The sequence below is a fragment of the Crocuta crocuta genome, unplaced genomic scaffold, assembly GCF_008692635.1.
Source record: "Crocuta crocuta isolate KB4526 unplaced genomic scaffold, BGI_CrCroc_1.0 scaffold70, whole genome shotgun sequence".
In the NCBI taxonomy this organism is placed as follows: domain Eukaryota; kingdom Metazoa; phylum Chordata; class Mammalia; order Carnivora; family Hyaenidae; genus Crocuta; species Crocuta crocuta.
This window is the reverse complement of record NW_027528417.1, coordinates 7,734,675-7,755,849: the sequence shown is the minus strand read 5'-3', so window position 1 is coordinate 7,755,849 and position 21,175 is coordinate 7,734,675. Positions and strand designations below refer to the sequence as shown.

At 35.3% G+C, this 21,175-nt stretch overlaps 1 protein-coding gene across 3 annotated transcripts in view; it reads right to left on the bottom strand.

Annotated features, from left to right (window-relative positions):
- The window catches only part of ACAP2 (ArfGAP with coiled-coil, ankyrin repeat and PH domains 2), a 147,749-nt gene that overhangs the window by 61,190 nt on the left and 65,384 nt on the right, over positions 1–21,175 (bottom strand). For all 3 annotated transcript variants that reach the window (XM_077754352.1, XM_077754350.1, XM_077754351.1), the window contains 2 exons: positions 1,759–1,817; positions 203–386 (listed from right to left, as the gene is read on the bottom strand). In XM_077754352.1, coding sequence (XP_077610478.1) covers positions 203–386; positions 1,759–1,817 — 243 coding nt within the window. The remainder of the gene's footprint in view (positions 1–202; positions 387–1,758; positions 1,818–21,175) is intronic.

The window sequence follows — 21,175 nt, the reverse complement described above, 5'->3', positions numbered from 1 at the left end:
AGAACTCCAAACCAAAGGTATACACATGTACACACATAAATATATGCATACAGAGATCTACAGACAAGTGAAAAGTTTTCACAAAACATCATGGTTTGATTTTAAACCCAAAGAAACATTATTAATTGTTCTTTTCAATGCCATTATTCAAAAGTAAGGACGTGTTTAGTAAGCATTTTTTGAAAACATATAATAAATATACCTGAAGTACGTAGTCAAGGGCTATATGTCGAAAACATTTTCTTGTTGCTGTCAGAATGTTTGTGGCTTCTTCAACTTCGTGCTGTTTGTTTCTTTGTACTTGAGCATTTTTTACTAACGCATTTTCTTTTTCTTCACTGACTTTTTCAAATTGCTTCTTGGCATCTTTGAATTTTCGAAGATCTCTAAAAAGTAAAAAGAGTTAAGCTTCCATAAATCCAATTATGGGTGGTTCTCAAACCGCACTTTAAGAAATATCATTCGGGGTGCCTGGGTGGCTCAGTTGGTTAAGCCTCTGACTTCGGCTCAGGTCATAATCTCGCAGTTCGTGGGTTCGAGCCCCATGTCGGGCTCTGTGCTGACAGCTAGCTCAGAGCCTGGAGCCTGCCTCAGATTCTGTGTCTCGCTCTCTCTCTGACCCTCCCCTGCTCACACAGTCTCTCTCTCTCAGAAAAAAATAAAAAACATTTTCAAAATTTAAAAAAAAAAAAATATCACTCATTTCTTATTGAGGGAAATTAGTGGGCCAAGGGCATGAATATATTCTTAAAACACACACCGATACAATTCTTTGCAAAGCAACTGTGTACCCATAAAGGGTAAGAATTTCCATTCAGTATTACAAAAATTTGAAACCCCTGATTAACGATTTTAGATAAATGCATGATATCCCTTCAGTTTTTCGACCACAGAATGAGGCAAAATGATTTAAAAATGATAATAAAGTGTGAGAAAGACTTTAAACTCTTTATTAAGAAGCTGTAAGTTTTCATGTATACATCCTATAAGAACATTCTGAACATTAGTCTATTATTTGCAAGAATTTGTGAGATGTCACTAATGGAACAATAATTTCCAACCTACTTAATGGCAGTGACTATGTTCATGAGATCTGCCACATTTACAGCTTATAACATCTGTCATTTATCCTGAAGACTGTATTGTAACCAACTTTATCTGCAATTTTATACATTCTCAGATAGGAATTAAAAAAGAAAAACTGAATGATTAATGTGGGAAAGGATAATGTTCCTATCCGGAACATTTAGATGCCTTTTATCTCTAGTTTCATTTTATTTCACGTACAGAATGGTATGAATGTGACATAAAAGGCTCACACGCAACAAAAAACACATGCACTTTCCTGATTCATTTTCATATATCCCATTATCTTCTCTTCAAAGAAAATACCATATTGGGACAAAGGAAAACTTAAGTCTCAATGATAATAAGAGCATTTCAATCACTTTTGGGTCTGCTTTGATTTTGAAGGGTCATTAAATTATTTATATTATTTTTTAATCTATAACAATCCTAGTTATGTATGTACCCTGAATACAAATTTCGTAGTATAAATGATTCACTGAAAGGTATAAAGTCTGATTCCCTTACAGAGTAATTCAGAAGAAATGTAATATATATTTCACAAAGCAAAAAGGCAAACAAAAACTTCAATATTTTCAATAAATCATGGTCCATAAAATTCCTCTCAAAAGATACCAACTCCCAGATGTGGTCATTCACTGGTTACTTTTCTCTTCACTGCAAATGACTTACTCTTTAACAAAGTTCTGAAGCTGTGCTTTAATTGATCTCTGAGTTTGGTCAAATAGGATCTAAAAGATAAAATTTAACAATTAGAAAAGTAAACAAAAAAAATAAATTTCAGGTAGATTGATAAATAATACATCTTTCCACTAGTACTCCAATTCTAATAACACCCATATTTCTTATTGCAGACTACCTAGAAAAGATTTAAAAAAGAAACTGAAACCAATTTTTAAGCCAATTTCATCCATCTAAAAAATAAAATTATTTTTATTTACAGAGAAAAGTCACATCTGCATTAACATTTAAATAGAATGCTCAAACAACAGAGTGATTTATCTCCTTGATTTTAATTCAAGCTTTGAAAAACAACCTCTAAAAGTAATACAAATTCTACTTCATTTACTACAGGAATTTCTTACTTTAACATATCAAAACATAATAAATAAAAACAACTCTAGAACTGCCGTATATCATCTTAGAGGTTACTCAATTGGGAAGACATAGGATTTAAATGTTTTACATTCTTAATTCAAGTAAACATTTATATAGTCCTTTGGGTTCAATAATTGCTAAGATTAGAGACAAGAATAAAATTGTATTCTTCATGACAATATTTTGCCCCATTTAAATAATGCCACATATTAAACTCTAGTAGCTCCCATGTGTGGGCAGTTTCACTGGGCTTGTGATGGAAGTTCCAAATACTTCCATAATTAACAGATATACCTTATTCAGAACTGGAAACAGATATCAGACAACAGGTACAAAAATCAATATTCAAAACAAAAAGAAAATCCTGTGTTCTCCTACTTATTAAAAACAATACCAATTTCACTCTGAAACCTTGCTACTAGGTTTCACTCTGAAACCATGCAAAATCTCATGTTCTTGCCTAAATACCAAACACCACACACACACACACACACACACACACACACACACACACACACACACACACACACACACACACACACCTGGATTGATAATTTACTTCCAGGGAGAAAACACTGTTTTCTATATTATGTTAAACCCCAGATTAGGCAGAAGAAAGGAAATAATAAAAGACTGGAAGTCAGCTACATAGAAATAGAAACTCAAAGGCCAAAACTCAACGGAACCAAAAGCTAGTTCTTTCAGAAGATCTATAAAGTTGTAAATCTTCCAACAAAGTGATCAAGAAAAAATTTTAAAACACAAATTTCAAATGTCAAGGAGGAGAAAGATGATATTATCACAGATTCTACAGATAATAAAAAGGATGATCAGGAGAAATGGGGAACAATTTTATGTCTATAAATTCAACAGAGATGGGTTAATTCTTTGAAAGACAAAAACTGCCAAAACTCATTCAATAAGAAATCAATAACCTAAACAGAATTAAAGAAATAGAATCTATAGTTAAAAACCTCCCATAGCCTATAACGTTAAAGCTATATTTACATAAAGCCTAACAATCCCACTCCTAGGTAGTTGCCCAGGAAAAAAGAAAACAGATTTACACCAAAATCTGTATGTAAATGTTTATAGCAGTTTCATTCCTAAGTGTCCCAAACTAGAAACAATCCAAATATCCTTGAAGAAATAAGCTATGGTACATCATACAATGGAATACTACTCAGCAATAAAAAGGAACAATTATTAATACATACAACACAGATGAATTTCGATGGATTCTGCTAAGTAAAGTAGGTCATATTCAAAAGGCTACAAGCTGTATCACTGCATTTATGGGACACCCAGGAAAAGATACAATTATAGGGATGGAGAACAAATCAGTAATTACTAGTGGTAAGGGGTAGGAGGAAGGTACTAACAAAGGTATTACATAAGACTATTTTTATGGTTACTGGAACTGTCATGCATATAGATTATGGCATAGAGATCCAATTGTATGCATCTGTCAGAATTCATAAAGCTAACTAACGGTATCTTTCACAGACCTAGACCTAGACCAAATAATCCTATTGTATGGAACCACAAAAGACCCCAAAGAGCCAAAGTAATCTTACAAAAAAAAAAGAACAAAATTGGAGGCATCGCAATCCCAGAGTTCATACTATACTACAAAACTACAGTACTCAAAACAGTATGGTTCTAGCATGAAAACAGACACATACATCAATGGAACAGGATCAAGAGCCCAGAAATAAATCTATGACATAGGAGGCTAGAATATACAATGGGGAAAACACAGTCTCTTTAATACATGATCGGGAAAACTGGACAGCTACATACAAAAAGCTACATGCAATGAAAGTGGACCACTTTCTTACACCACAAACAAAAACTCAAAGTAGATTAAAGACCTAAATGTCTTTACATAAGCTAAAAAGAATACATAAGCAGTAAATTCTTGGACATTGGCCTTAGTATTTTTCTGAATATATTTCCCAGGCAAGGGAAACAAAAGATAAATAAACAATTGGGACTACATCAAACTAAGAAGCTTTTGGATCATGAAAGAAACCATCAATAAAATGAAAAGGCAATATACTGAATTGGAGAAGATACTTGCAAATGATATATTTGATAAAGGTTTAATACCCCAAACACATAAAGAACTCATACACCAAACAAACAATTTGATTTAAAAATTGGCAGAAGACCTGGGTAGACTTTTTTCCAAAGAAAACATAGAGATGGCCAACAGACACATGAAAAGATGTTCAACATCACTTATCAACAGGGAAATGCAATCAAAAACACAATGAGATATCACCTCACACAAGTCAGAATGGCTAGTATCAAAAAGACAAAAAAGAGTAAGTGTTGGTAAGGATGTGGAGACAACGGAACCCTCAATATCCCTCATGAACACAGATGTAAAAATTTTTAGTATGTAACAATGATATAAAATAACATATAAAAAGAACAATATGCCATGATAACTGGGATTTATTCTAAGAATGCAAGATTGATTTAATATTCAAAAGTCAATGAATATAATTTACCATAACAAACTAAAACAGAAAACTATATGACTTAATAGATACCAAAAAGCATTTGACAAAATTCAACATCCATTCCTGACAAAAATTCTCAGGAATCCAGGAATAGAAGGGAACTTCCTCAAACTAATAAAAAGCACATACGAAAAACCTACAGCTAAATATTCTGTGATGAAAGGCTTCTTAATGGCAACTCTCAAGAACAAGGCAAGAATGTCTGGTCTCATCACTTCTATTCAACATTCTACTAGAGATCCTAGCAAGGCAATCAAGCAAGAAAAATGAAAAAAGGGGGAAATATTAGAAAGGTAGAATACAAAACTACCTTTATCCACAGATGATGTAATTGAGATAATAGTATGAAATTTACAGAAAAGTCTATCAGAACTAATAAGTGTACATTAGCAAGGCCACAGGAACAAAGTCAATATACAAAAATCAGTGATACTTCTATATACCAGCACAATGTAGAAAGTAACTTTAAAAAAGTCTGGGTGGGTGGTTCAGTTGGTTAAGCGTCCAGCTTCGGCTCAGGTCATGATCTTGCAGTTTGTGAGTTCGAGCCCCACACTGGGCTCCCTGCTGTCAGCACTGAACCCGCTTCAAATTCTCTGTCCCCCTCACCTTTCTCTCTGCCCTTCCCCCTACTTACACTCTCTCTCTCAAAAATAAACACTACAAAAAATATATAATTTACAGTAGCATCAAAAAATAGGAAATGTTAGGGCACTCAGGCAGCCCAGTCAGTTAAGCATCTGTCTCTTGATCTCAACTCAGGTCACGATCTCATGGTTTGTGGGTTCAAGGTCCGTGTCAGGTTCTGTGCTCTCCCTCTCTCTCTGCCCCTACCCCACTCATGCTCACTCTCTCTCTCAAAATAAACAAACTAATTAAAAAAAATTTTTAAATAGGAAATGCTTAGGGATACATTTGACAATACATATGTAAGACTTGTACAGTGAAGACTACAAAACATTACAAAGAGAAATTAAGGAAAACAATTAATAAATTGTAAATGGAGATATATACTTCGTTCATTGATTCGAAGACCCAATATTAGTAAGATGTCCATTCTCACCAAATGGATCTATACATTCAATACAGTCCCACTCCAAATCCTAGTAAGGCTTTCTGTAGAAGCTGAAAATCTGATTCTAAAATTTCTATGAAAATGTAAAAGACCTAGAATAGCCAAGCCAATTTTGCAAAAAAGGAAGAAAGCTGGAATACCTACACTACCCGATTTCAAGACTTACTATGAAAGCTACAGTAATCAAGGCAATTGTGGTATTAGAATAAACACAGGCAAAAAGATCAATGAAACAAGATAAAGCCCCAAAATGATCCATGCATTTTTTTTTTTTTTAGACAAAAGGTACCAACAGTGCACCAGTGGTGGTATAGTGGTGAACACAGCTGCCTTCAAAAAGGTGCCAATAGAGAAAATTTTTTTGAGCAAATGGTGTTACAACAAACAACTGAAGAGCCACATCCTAGAAAAAAGAATCAACTTTGACCCTTACCATGCAAACATCTAGAAAAATTAACTCAGAATGGATCACAAATCTAACTATAAACTAGGCAAACATTTCTTGTCAGAACACAAAAAGAAAACCATAAAAGGAAAAAGTTAACAAACTGATGTAATCAAAATTAAAAGCTACTGCTCTTCAAAAGATACTGTTATAAAAGTGGAAGAGACAAGCCAAAGCCTGAAAGAAAGTATCTGCAAAATATTTAGATGGCAAAAGACATATCTGAATACAGAAAAAACTCATAACTAAGTAATAATAAGTAATCCAAAAAAGTTTAATGGGCATAGAGCTGACATTTCACCAAAGAGGATACACTGACAGAAAATAAACACACAAAAACATGTCAGCATTATTAGCTATTAATAAAATACAAGTTAGGGGTGCCTGGATGGATCAGTCAGTTGGGCCTCCAACTCTTGATTTTGGCTCAAGTCATGATCTCACAGTTTGATAGATCGAGCCCCACATTGTGCTCTGTGCTGATAGCACAGAGCCTGCTTGGGGATTCTCTCTTGGCCCTTTGCTTGCTCGCAGGCGCTCTCTCTCTCAAGATAAACTTAAAAAAAAAAAAAAAAAGAAAATACAAATTAAACCATGATGAATTTAAAAAGAGTGACCATACCAAGAGTTGTTGATCAAGTGAAGCAACTAGAACTCTCATACATGGCTGCTGGAAAAGGATACAGTCAACTTTGGGAAACGACTTCTAAATTTTGGGAGGCTTTCTTTAATTGCTTTGAAGTTAGAAATTTTCAGAAACTTAAAGGTTTATGGATACTCTGTACTATTTCTATAACTGTTCTTTCTGTAAGTCTAAATGTATCTGAAAATAAAAACATTTTTAAAAATTTTTAGAAATTTAACATGTGAATATTAACATTTTTGTAAACAAAAATAATAAGTTCTTTTTTCTTTCCTTAATTTTTCTTAGCAATGTTTTGTAGTCTTCACTATACACACAGTTTTGTAAAAAGTTAAACATAATCCTACCTTATGTATGAACTAGACACTCCTGGCTATTTACACAAGAGAAATAAATGCATATACCTATATAAACTTTTATATATATTTTTATAAGCAGCTTTATTTGTAATAGCCAAATCACAGAAACAACTCAAATGTTCTTTGTGGCAGCTTTAAAATATGTCCACAAATTCTTTGACACTCCTCCCTTCAGAAATGGAGCTTGATTCTTCTCACCTTGAGAGTAGACTAGTCATAATGACTGACTTCTAACAAATGGTAATATGGAGTGAGTGACAATGTAGGCCTTCTAAGACTAAGTCATGAAAAGTATTGTAGCCTTTTCTTTGCCCTTGCTCTTGGATGCCTTGTTTGGGTCCATGTACTACGGACACTCAAGCAGCCCAGGGATGAGGCTCCATGGGGAGGAATTGAGGCCTGGACACAACAGCTATGCACAAGCCCTATCTGGGAATCGGATCCTCCAGTCCCACCCAGTAAAGCTTTCAACTGACTGTGGCCCAGTCAACATCTTAATAGCAATCTCATAGAAGACTCTGAGCCAGAGCCACCCAGCTAAGTCTCTAAAAATTCCTGGCCCAGAAACCAGATGTTTATTGTTTTAAGCCAGTATATTTTGGGGTAATCCACTATATGGCAATAGATAACTAATACATCCATCAACAGGTGACTGGATAAACAAATTATGAAAAAATCCATACAATGCAAAACACTTAAGCAATAAAAAAGGAACAAATTGTTGTTTTGTTTAGTATTAATATTTATGTATTTTGGGGAGAGCATAAACAGGCGAGGGGCAGAGAGAGGGATAGAGGATTCAAAGCGGACTCAGCGCTGACAGACTGACAGCAGAAAACCCAATGTAAGGCTTGAACTCACAAACTGCAAGATCATGACCTAAGCCAAAGTCAGATGCTCAACCAACTGAGCCACCCTGGCACCCCAGGAACGAATTGCTATTAAACACAACACAAATGAGTCTCAAAATAATTACACTGATTCAGTTTACAAGGACGTATAGAAAATCCAACTAAATAATAATGGTAGAGAGCAGATCAGTGAACATCTAGAAATAAGAAGGCAGCAAATAGAATTATAAAGTAGCAAAGGAAAACTTTTGGGGTGTGACTGTTATGTTCATTAAATTAAGTTGACAGTTTCATGGAGGTTTACATATATGAACACTCACCATACTGTATGCTTACCTAAACTAACTTTTATATGTTTGACTAGAATAAGAAGTATTTTAGGAAATTGCCAATAATCTAGGCTACACATTTTCAACACTTCTTTTACAGTGAAAATTATATTGTTAATGCAAAAGCAACTAAGTAAAAAGCTGTCCCCTACCTGCCAATCTCAAGCCATCCAGCCACAGAACAGCTCACTACCACTTTTTCTGTGGTGAACTGTTACCTAGAACTGCCTCAGTTAGTCTCATTTCCCAAGTCACTAATCGAAACTCTGCTTGAGAGAGAATTCACAGCATTTCTTTTCATATGCTGAAAGTAAAAAGCTATAAAAAGATTTGAAAGGATCAGGAACTAAAATAAAAGTAGCCTTGTCAAGACCAATCTAAAGTAGCACCACTACCTAGAAGCCAGGCACCAAATGAAGTTTGCAAGACTCTTTCCTAAGTTTGATTTGATTTCCCCATTTCCTTTGTGTTGAGCTCTACTATCTTCCCTAGTTGAGGATTCTGACCCAGATCTTATCCAAAGTATCCACTGACCACCCAAAAACTTTACCTAGGTTTTAGACCAAAAAACTTGTTTTAACCTCAGAATTAAGTACATCTCAGGTCTTCTCTTTTATTTCTACACCAGAAAACATGGAATGATATGATAAAACCACAATGACAGGTTAAGTTGGTTGCACATTAGAATAACCCGGGGACTTTTAAATACGCTGACGCTGAGATCATTAGAAACACAAGTGAGACTCAGGAATCAGTACATTTAAAGTTTCCCAGGTGTGAACCCACATTATTCCTATCACCTGGGTGCTTTGTTAGAAAAGAATTTCCAAAAACAGGCCAGACTTACAGAATCAGAGCCTGCATTTACCAGGATTTCCAAGTAGCTTATTTGGGGGAAGCAATACAATGCTTTTCAAACTGTGCTGCACACTGGAATGACCTGAGGACCTTTGAAAATTACTGATGGCTGCTTCTTACTCCCAGAGATTCTGATTTTAACTAGTCTGGGTTGCAGCCTTGGTTCATCCACTACCACTGCACTGATAAGAACTCAAGGTAGCTAAAGCCACTAAATCACTTTCACTAAAGCAGAAAGAGGCCTCTCTTCAGTGGGTAACATGACAGATATAGTCCCGGTAAGTGGACAAAAATAGAGTAGTCCTTTAGTGCAGAGGTCAGCACATTTTTCTGTAAAGGACTAGACAGTATTTTAGGCTTGTGGGCCATGTGGTCCCTGTCACAACTAGTCTGTTGTTGTAGTGCAAAAGCAGCCACAGACAATGCAGAAACAAATGAATATGTGTTCCAATGAAACTTTAAATGCAAAGGGGGTGGGGAGGTGAAGGATGAGCTAGATTTGGCCTTCAAGCCAAAATCTGCCAACCCCTGCTCTACAACAGTGGTTCTCAAACTTTAGAGTACCTTAGAACCGCTTGGAAGGCTTTGTTCAAACACAGATTGCTGGCTCCTGGCCTCAGAGTTGCTGGTTCAGTAGGTCCGGATAAACTCTGAGAAGCTTAAGTTCTAACAAGTCCCCAGGTGAGGCTGATGCTGTTGATCCATGGGCCACAACTTGAGAATCGCTGGGTTTTGGGGTTTTGTTTTAATGTTTATTTTTGAGAGAGAGTGAGTGCGGAACGTGCCTTCACTTGAGTGGGGGAGGGGCAGAGAGAGGAAGACAGAGAAGCCCAAGCAGGCTCCCTGCTACCAGCAGAGCCCAGAGCAGTTTCAATCTCACAAACCATGAGATCAAGAGTCAGATGCCTAACCAACTAAGCCACCCAAGAGCCCTGAGAATCACTGACTTAAAGTAGTGGTTCTCAAACTTTACTACATCTCAGAATCACCTAGAGAAATTTTTAAAATTCTAATGCTATACTCCAGATGATATAAATAAAAATCTCTTTCTATTGTAAAGGTTCCCAACACTTGGGTTATGGCACACATTATTGGTGTGTTGAAAGATAAGACTGTCTATATAGAAGGCCACCAATAATTCCTCTCATCCCTCCATGTACATGGTACTCTCCCACCAAGAGGTAGAGTTTATTACCCTTTACCTTGAATTTGGTATAGCCCTGTATCTTGCTTTGATCAAAAGAATGTACCAAAAGTGATCCTATGTGACTTCCAGGCGAAGCCCTTAAGAGGTCTTACACCTACTGATTTCAGTCACTTGAAAGCCAGCTACCACATTAAGAAGTCTGACTACCTGGAGCACCAATGTGGTTCAGTCAGTTAAGTGACTGACTCCTGATTTCAGCTCGGGTCATGATCCCAGGGTTGTGGGACAGAGCCCCTCATCAGGGTCCATGCTGAGTGAGGAGCCTGCTTGGAATTCTCTCTCTCTGCCCATCTCCCCTACTCATGTTCTCTCTTCTTTCTAAAATTAAAAAAAATCAAAAAACAAAAAAAGATGTCAAACTACCCTCCTGTAGAGACACCACATTATAAGAGAGAAGTCCTGGGAGAATGACAGACTCCAAAGGACAAGAGAAACCTGGCCAACCTCACCCATTCTAGCCACACCAGCTGAGATACCAGACATGGTGGATTCTGCAGCCACATACAAGCCACTCGGCCAACACCAACTGGAGTAGAGACAAGCTGGCCTCCCCAAACCTGCCCAAACACATGATAGTTGTTGTTTTAAGTCACTAAATTTTGGGGTGCTTATTAAACAGAGATAAATGATAAGTTGTCAACAGTCATATATAAGATATTAATGTGTTTATGTACGTTTTTATAGTGATTTAAGAAATTGTAAACGATTTGGTACAACCATTCAGAAATTAACAACTGCTGGGGCACCTGGGTGGCTCAGTAGGTTAAGCATCCAAATCTTCTAACTCTTGATTTCAGCCAAGGTCATGATCTTGTGGTTTGTGGGTTCAAACCCTGAGTCCAGCTCTGAGTGGACAGTGTGGAGCCTGCTTGGGATTCTCTCTTTCTGCCCTGCTCACTCTCTCTCTTTCTATCTCTCAAAATAAATAAATAAAAAATTTTAATTAAAATTTTTTAAAAGAAATTAACTGCTAAAATGAATTAGTTTGCTAAAACTGTATTTAATACTATCTGTCTAACTTACCTTGTGAAGTATTTAAATGCAGAAATTATTACTTTGGCAAAACTATATAATGATCCCCCTGGCATTACCATTTTAATCATCCAAAACTAGTTTAGTCACAATCTGTTTGTCATCACTTCTTTCCTTAGTATACATTGTCAAATATTTCACCTTTCTTTGGCTCTTATTTTCACAAATTTTTGCTATTGTTCTCATCTTTTACATTCTCCTACTAATAAGATATGTGTATGGTTGTTTTGTTAGCATCATCATTTGTTAAGAGGTATTTCTATTAGAATGCAATTGATTCTTTTTTGACTGTTAGTAACTTTTGGTAGTTATTTATTATTGGCTTTTGATGTTAATTAGCCAAACTCTGATTCTTTACAAAATTTCACTGTTTTATTTCTAATTATTAAAAAACATTTATTTCTGAAGATGAAATTAAATGTACATAATCTGTTGTGATGAGCACTAGGTGTTACAGATAAGTGATGAATCACTAAATTATACTCCTGAAACTAATATTACACTGTATGTTAACTAACTGGAATTTAAATAAAAACTTTGAGAGTACGTGGGTGGCTCAGCTGTAAAGCATCTGACCTCAGCTCAGGTCATGATCCCACAATTCATGAGTTCGAGCACCACATCAGGTAAGCCCTACTTTCTCTCTTTTTGTCTCCCCTGGGATTCTCTCTCTTTCTCTCTCTTTATTCCTCTCTCACTTGTGCCTTCTCTCTCTCTCTAAAAAAACCAAACACTTGAAATCAAGATAAAAAAATAAATGCACATAATCATTTAAATGAGCATTGTAGGCATTTGCAGATTTCAAAAAACATTTTGAAAATTTGATTTTCTGATCATACGTAAGAGTAACATTTGTTGAATTAACTAAAATGAACTACTATTTCCTATTTACTGTTTCATTTTATCTTTCAATACATTTTAAAATATTTAGGAATGCAGAAAATTATATATACACATACCAATTTCTGAACCTTAAGACACATATGGTTTCATTTTCATACTTAAATAGATTTGCTTTCTACTGATTGTTGTTTCCTTACTATAACAGACATATTTTTCATTAAATACTGCTGGAAAGTCATTACATTCAGAATACAAACACAATGGTCCAAATTCTCTTTGACCTATCTTTTTATATCAAAGTTATTAAATGAAGCAATGGTAGGAGCAAATCATACAGGACTTCAACATAAAATGTCAGTTTAATACAGAAAAAGATTTGTACTCTAAACTTCTACAAACACAAAAAAGAAGAAACAAAGTTCTTGGGGGCACCTGGGTGACTCAGTCAGTTATGTGTCCAACTTCAGCTCAGGTCATGATCTCACAGTTCGCGGGTTAGAGCCCCACATCGGGCTCTACACTAATAACTCAGAGCCTGGAGCCTGCTTAGGATTCTGTCTGTTTGTCTGTCTTTCTCTCTCTCTCTGCCCTTCCCCTGCTTCTGCTCTATCTCTCTCTCTTTCAAAGAGAAATAAACATTAAAAAATAATTTTTTTAAAAGAGAAAGTTCTTTTTTTATATTTGTTACAAAAATATCAGATTAAGAAACTAGTTACAGGGATGTGTGGGTGGCTCAGTCGGTTAAGGGTCCAACTTTGGCTCAGGTCATGATCTCATGATTTGTAAGTTCAAGCCCCACATCTGGTTCCCTGCTGTCAGCACAAAGCCTGCTTCAAATCCTCTGTCCCCCTCTTTCTCTGCCCCTCCTCCACTGGTTCTCTAAATAAATAAATAAACTAACTAACTAACTAAAAAAGAAAGCTAGTTACAAGGTTACCCAATTAAGAGCTAGAGGCAGAATGCCTCATACAAGTGCAAAATTGCACAATATATTAGCCTGCAGGGAGAATGCCAAAACTTTCTAATTTCCAAAGAGGCAAAGGAAATAAAAAATGTACCACATTTGAGGGGCACCTGGGTAGCTGAGTCAGTTAAGTGTCAGACTCTTGATTTTGGCTCAGGTCATGATCTCACAGTTCATGAGTTCTAGCCCCGCATCAGGCTCTGTGTTGACAGTGCAGAGCCTGCTTGGGATTCTCTCTTCCTCTCTCTGCCCCTCCCTGGCTCTCTCTCGCTCTCTCAAAATAAATAAACTTTAAAAAATTGTACCATATTTGAGTAACATAATTAACAGATGCATTTGATGACATGCCAGATAAACACAGCAATAATCAATAATCACTAACCCAAAAGAAAACTTCATCCAAAAAGTTTTTTATTGCTGAGTAATGGTTCTACATGGTAATAACTGTGTTCTAGTTAATAGCATTAGTTGAAATATCTGAATAAAAGATTATCTTGGAAAGCCACTGATTGTTTTTGCAAAGCACCAAAACAAACTCCTACAGATAATATACTCAAAATGCTAGAAGCAAACTTTAAAACAAACAAAAAAGATCTATTATGGAGACAGTTTAATGCTGCATACCAATAGTTTAGTCACAATGACAGCAAGATATAAATTTGCACTAAAAATTCATTTGGAAAACTCTGAAGATCTAGTAATACATTATTTCACAAAAGATCTCTCATATAAAATTCTGCATGAAGATATGAATTCCAAATTAAATGTTATCAAAATAATGCATGAATCTAAACAAAGTATTCAAAACATTTAGTTTCATCCATTTTCAGCTTTTTATAAAGAAAGGATATGAGAATTATCTCTCTGCTGTTTCACACAAAAAGGTACCGGCTATCCAAAGGAAGAACTATGCCTTAGGAAGTTAAAAGCAGAATTCAGGGGGCACCGGGGTGGCTCAGTCAGTTAAGCATCTGGCTTCAGCTCAGCTCATGATCTCATGGTTTATGGGTTTGAGCCCCAGATCAGGCTCTATGCTGACAGCCTGGAGCCTGGAGCCTGCTTTGGATTCTGTGTTTCCTTCTCTGCCTCTCACCTGCCTGTGCTCTCTCTCTCTCTCAAAAATGAATAAACATTAAAAACAATAAAATAATTTTAAAAAGCAGAATTCAGAAAGTTTAGGAGGAATACATCTCAACTTACAGATTTGTTTAATACTAGTTATTGACTTTAGATATGGCTAAAGTAGCATTGTGCAATCCGACAAATTTATTTCAAGCAATGCTTAATATATCTGACAATTAACATGCAATGACAAACTGTGTGGATTCACTATGTTGGAAAGGAGAGGCTGAGAATGAGTCATTAGGGAGTCAGTGCTATAATCTAGATCCACAAAGATAATTATTACAAGTGAGTTAAAGAAAGAAGTAGGAAGACCAACTTCTGTGTATCCGCAGAAAAGATTCATCATTATTTTACTCAAAATCTATTCAGTTTGGGGCACCTAAGTGGCTTAGTCAGTTAAGCATCCAACTTCAGCTCAGGTCATGATCTCACAGTTCATGGGTTTGAGCCCCATGTCAGGCTCTGTGCTGACAGCTCAGAGCCTGGAGCTTGCTTCGGATTCTGTGTCTTGCTCTCTCTCTGCCCTTCCACACCCAAAAATATGTAAACAGTAAAAAAAATTTTCTAAAAGTATTCAGTTTATCTTAGAAAATTTAAGCATTATTTTTGTCGATGAAAGAAACAAAAATGAATGACTGCTCCTTTAAAGTACAATTTAAAGAGACAGGATTATCTAAATTCTGATGACATGGGATAGAGAAGGTCCTACCAATCAGGAGGAAAGAACAATAACTAAACTCCTGTCAATCAGGAGGAAAGGGCAACAAATACTCACTTGCTTTTCACTAATATGACTACTTATGCAAATAACATTCTTATCAATGACAATGGCCAAGAATTTGAAAAGATCAACAATTTTAAAATCTTGATCAGGAATTGCTTGAAATTGTTTCACAATAAGACCTATTTTGTTAAAAAGTAATGTTCATGGAAACTAGCTCAATTTTCTCATTAAAATATTTTTTAAATATTTAGAAATGTTGTACACATTCAATATGTAATACCTCCCCCAATACTATGTTTTATTTTAACATAATTCTATTAAAAAGAAATTATTTATTTATTAAGTACTTATTAATTATTATAACATAATTCCACTTTAAAAATTTAAACCTTTTCCACCAACACCCAGATAGGATGTGAAATTTTCATGAAACCACCTGTTGAGTGAATGAGTGGACAGCTGTAATATGGAAAATCAAACTTAGAAAAAAATAAAACAAAAGGGTTACACATTTTATAGAATTTATGCAGCAATTCAACCTTAAAGCTTCATACAGCAAAAATAACAGTCAAATAAAAATTCCAACTTCTTTACGCCAACAGCAAATTAGAATCCAAAGAGTCATAGGTGAAGTTACAGAAATCTCTATGTTCCAGAAAAGTCCGTATTCAAGCCAACTCCAGCATGGAACAGAATGCATCACGCATGACCTGCTCTGAAAAAGCCATGAGCTGGCACCTTATAAAGACCTCTGAGTTAGAGAACAAACCTAGGAAATTCTCGTTCTATAAGGAATAAGGAACAATAATATCCATTTTTAGAGAAGAAATAAATCACAAAGAATCCAAAAAAATTTTTAAATGACCAGATAATCTAATCCCAATCTATGTTTAATCTTACTTGGCTAAAAACCCAAATGGCTCTGTTATTTCAAACATTTATTTAAAACCATTAATTTACTCATAAATACATCTGTAGAAGAGCCAGCTTCTTATTCTGACACAAACGGATACACCAAAATCTGAGTATTATGATCTGCTATAGAATATAAGCAGATTGCAGTATTTACTACATTTTAGAAAGCAGTTTGTCTTGTCCTACAAAGCCTCCTTGCCCTGTAATGCTATGTAATTAAAATTTCATTGTAAAGAATACTAAAATAAAGCATTTATGTAACCAGGCTTTTACCACATTTCAACAAACAGCTCTGAGATCACATATAAATCTTATAATAAATAATGTTGTGTAATCCTAGAATGTTTATAAGTAAAAGTCATTTAGTAAAACCCATTCATTTTTACAAAGGAGGAGCACAAAGCTTAGTCAAATTAAATGACCTCTCCAAGATAAGAATATTGCAAGTACTAGGGATGTAACAGTAAATAAGAGATCTGTCCTCACTGGTCAAACTGTGAAGAATACAGTTATTATGATGGAGGAAATATATCTGTCTCAAATAGAAGAATTCTGGTTCAAATACACATGAGTCACTTCTACTGGGAAAAATTAAAAGTGTTTGTTAACAAGAAACAACAAGGCCAGGTAAAACAGACAGCATAGCAACTATAAAAGGAAAGGAAATTAAAAGATAGTAAAGCAAGGTCTTACAATTTCATACTTCTATTAGAAAAATTTCTGAGATGCTATTAAAAATATGGGAATAAAATTAGAAAGGCACCGGACATCTGGACATAACACAAAGGGTTCTCTATATATACATATACAGTGTATATATATATATATATATATATATATATATATATATAAACATGCACACGCTCACCAACCTACAGCCTTAAGTCCTCTATGCTGACAGGCAAAGAGTGATCTCCTATTGGTTTGTAAAGCGTCTTTTTAAAGCAACATATATTTGTGGAAACAGAGATCCTGATATTTTCAGGTGCCAGAAACAATAAAAGAAAAATGTTTAAAACATTAAATACTTCTAATTATCTATTTCATATGTGCTGTCACTGATTTAACAAATTTTTATTCATTTAATGACTATAAAAAAACCCCACAAATTTTCTTAAGTTCATAACCTTGGTCTCCTAAACTCTGCAAAAGTAGTTTCTACCAGAAATCTTCTAGGTGGTAATAGCAGAAATTAATATAACAAAGTGCCTGCAGTCATGGAACTCAGACAATAAATTAAGTACATACATACATTTAAGGAACAGGGCATATATGTGTATATCATGTATGTGGGGAGGAGGGGTTGTAAGTGACAGAGTAAAATGACATAAAGTGATGACAGGGTGGTCAAGGTAGTGACCGAAATAAAGTGAGGGAGATATGCAGGAAGAGAATGAACGCTTTAAGGAAAATTGCCACACATGAATATTCTGCCCAGAATAGATAGCAAGTGCAAAGGCCCTAAGATAAGAATTACTAGATATGCCACAGAACAGCGAAGAGTCCATGTGGCTACAGCCAGGCAGCAAACAGAGATTAGATCAAGCAGCTATCAGCAGAAGTCTGATCATAAGGCTTGGTAGGCCATGTTTAGGATTTTATTCTGAGTGTGATGGAAAGCTAGAATAGTGGCATGTTGTAAATTAATTTATATTTTTAAAGTTCTTCCTCACTCCCGTGTACAGAATTCATTGTAGAAGGGCAAGAAGAGAAGCAGAAACACGAGTTGGAAGGCTATGATATAATCCTAAACAAAAGGTGGTAGGAGTTTAGACTTGGAGATGGCAGAGAAACTACTGTTAGTTGGATTTGGGGTATGATTTTGCTAATATGCTGGATATGGAGAATATGGAAAAAAGAAAAGTCATATAAAAACTTAAAGGATAAAACTCATTAAGTTACACAATAATTTGCCTGCCAAAAATATGTTGAAATTATAGCCTTTATGGTTGATGTGCTGCTGGTTAATTGTTGGCTTTCATCACCACATCACCCTTTCACGGGCTCCTCCTCTATATCGCCAGGTGCTAGAAATCTGCAAAGTGTATTTCCTAGGCCTCCTTGCAAACAAAGAGGTTAGGTTCTACCAATGTAAGCCAATGATAGATTAAAAGGCAGGACATAAAGGAAGCTACTATTGTTTTCTGCTGTTCTGACACAACCATCAGTGATCAACTGTGAGCCACACCCATCTTGAGCAGCATCTGTGACCAATCTGGGCAGTTTCACTGGGACTACAGGCTCCTTGGCTCTGCAGCAGCCACAGGAAGGCCAGCTCCTGGCTTCCTGGCCAGGTAACATGGCTGTGTCCTCACCAGTGCAGTACTTAGGAGCTCTGAGGAACCCCAGTTTCCTGGTTGTTCCTCCGGCCCCGGGGGCACAGCACTTCCCATCTTTACTAATCTCTAGATGGCACCACCTTTTCTTATTCCTCTAACTCTTCCAACACTTTTGTAACCAACTCACTGTATTAAAACCTTTCTGTCAGAAATATCCTAGGTGGCTTGTTTTCCCGAGTGTATGTCAAATGATATAGTAAAGAAAGAAGTGTCACTCTCCAGAGTCTACTTTCACATATTGTTCCTCATGACACTTTTACACATAGGCATGGCAAATTCTATTATTCCCTTCATATAAAGCAATAAACTGAAAACGGAAAGTAATTATTACTTTGAAGATTTGTTGACAAGAAAGCTACCAATACACATTAAACAATTTATTTACCAAATGTTTATCTTAACCATAATTGTCACATTTAAAAATCTAACAAAGAGCCAAGGTATTCTTATATAAAGTAATAATATAAGACTTACTGATTTAAAGAAAATATCAGAAACAAGACCATTACAAAAGATAGTATATTATGTAGAAAACATTTAACTTCTTATGTCAATTTCAAATCAATAGCATTTATCCCCCCAAAATTAACTCATACTCTATTACATTTTTTTAAGAAGTTTAAATCCAAATGATCACTTGATTTAAAAAGAAATCAAACATACTATATACTGGCATATAAATACACTAGAAGGTAAAAAAGAGAATAAGAAGTCATTAAAAAAACAAATTGGTGCAAAATATTAGAGCTAAAACCATAAAATGCTTAAAAGAGGGGTGCCATGCTGGCTTTTATCCTGGGGTTGTAAGTTTGAACTCCACGATGTGTGTAGAGATTAGGTGTTTTTTTTTAAAAAGCTAAAAAAAAGTCTTGGAAGAAAACAAAGGGATAAATCTTTATGATGTGGGATTTGGTGATGAACTTTTAGGTATGCCTCCAAAAGCAGGAGCAACAGAAGAAAAAGCAGATAAACTGAATTTCATCAAAATTAACTTCTGTGCATCAGAAGACATTCTCAAGAAAATGAAAAGACAACCTATAGAATGGGAGAAAATATTTACATATTTATCTGATAAGAGTTAATTTCCAAAATATACAAAGAATTCAATTTTTAAAATTCCAATTTAAAAATGGGCAAAGGACTTGAATAGCCACAATGGTAACAATGACAGAAGATACACAAATAGCCAATAAACACATGAAAACATGCTCAACTGGATTAAGCATTGGAGAAATGCAAATCAAAACCACAAGGAAACACTACTTCAACCTACTAGGACAGCTATGATCAAAAAAATGGAAAATAATAAATGTTTACAAGGATATGAAAAACCGGAACACTCATACATTGCTGGTGGAAATGTAAAATGGTACAGGCTCTGTGAAAAACAGTTTAGTGTTACCTCAAGAAGGAAGTAGTACAGAAGTATCATATGAACCAGTAATTCCACACCTGGATATACACTCAACAGAACTGAAATTGGGAAAGGAAGCAGATACTTGCACATGCTAATTTTCAAACAGCTAAAATCTGAAGTACCATTAAAATAAATATTATCAGATAACTTTATCCTTAATTTCACCAAAAAAACAAAAAAGTAGGAAAGTCAAATAGACTAAGAACCAAATATTGGCAGATTATATAAAGAATATAAGTGTTGATAATTCTGAAGCATTAAATAATTATGTCACATCCATATATGTTAAGCTTTTAAAAAATTTTTTAAGAAACACATAACACAAAAATTAACTCAAAATAGATTAAAGACTTGAACATAAGACCAGAGCCCATAAAGCTCCTAGAAGAAAACCCAGGCAGCAAGCTCCTTGATATCTGTCATGGCGATGATTTTTTGGATTTGATACCAAAATAAAGGCAACAAAAGGGAAAATAAACAAGTGGGACTACACCAAACTAAAAAGTCTCTGCATTGCAAAGGAAACCAACAACAAAGTGAAAAAGCATCTACTGAATGGCAGAAAATATTTGCAAATCATATATTTGATAAGGGGTTAATATCAGGCAGGCAGAAAGGACCTCATACAACTCAACATTAAAAAATGAGCAGATGGTCCGAATATACATTTCCAAAGAAAACCTAGAGCTGGCTAACAAAAACATGAAAAGATGTTCTACATCACTAATCATCAGGGAAATGTAAATCAAAATGCAAAGAGACATTACCTCATACCTGTTAGAATGGCCATTATCAAAAAGACAAAGGAAAAAAACCCCAAAAAACAAGAAATAACAAATGTTGGCAAGGACACAGAGAATACAAAACACTTGTACACTGTTGGTGCCAATGCAAACTGGTGCAGCCACTGTGGAGAACAGTACGGAAATTCCTCAAAAAATTAAAATTCAAACTACCATATGATCCAGCAATTCCACTTCTAGGAATCATCAGAAAAAAGGTGAAAACACTAATTTGAAAAGATACATGCACTTCCCATGTTCACTGAAGCATTATTTATAATAGCTAAGATAGGGAAACAACCTGAATATACATCAATGGATGAATGGATAAAGATGTAATACACACACACACACACACACACACACACACACACACACACACACACACGAATACTACTCAGCTATAAAAAATAATGAACTCCTGCCATTTGCAACAACACGGATAGACCTTGCAGGCATTATGCTAAGCAAAATAAGTCGACAGAAAAAGAAAAATGGTGTATGATTGCACTCAGATGTAAAATTTAAAAAATAAGGGCACCTGGATGGCTC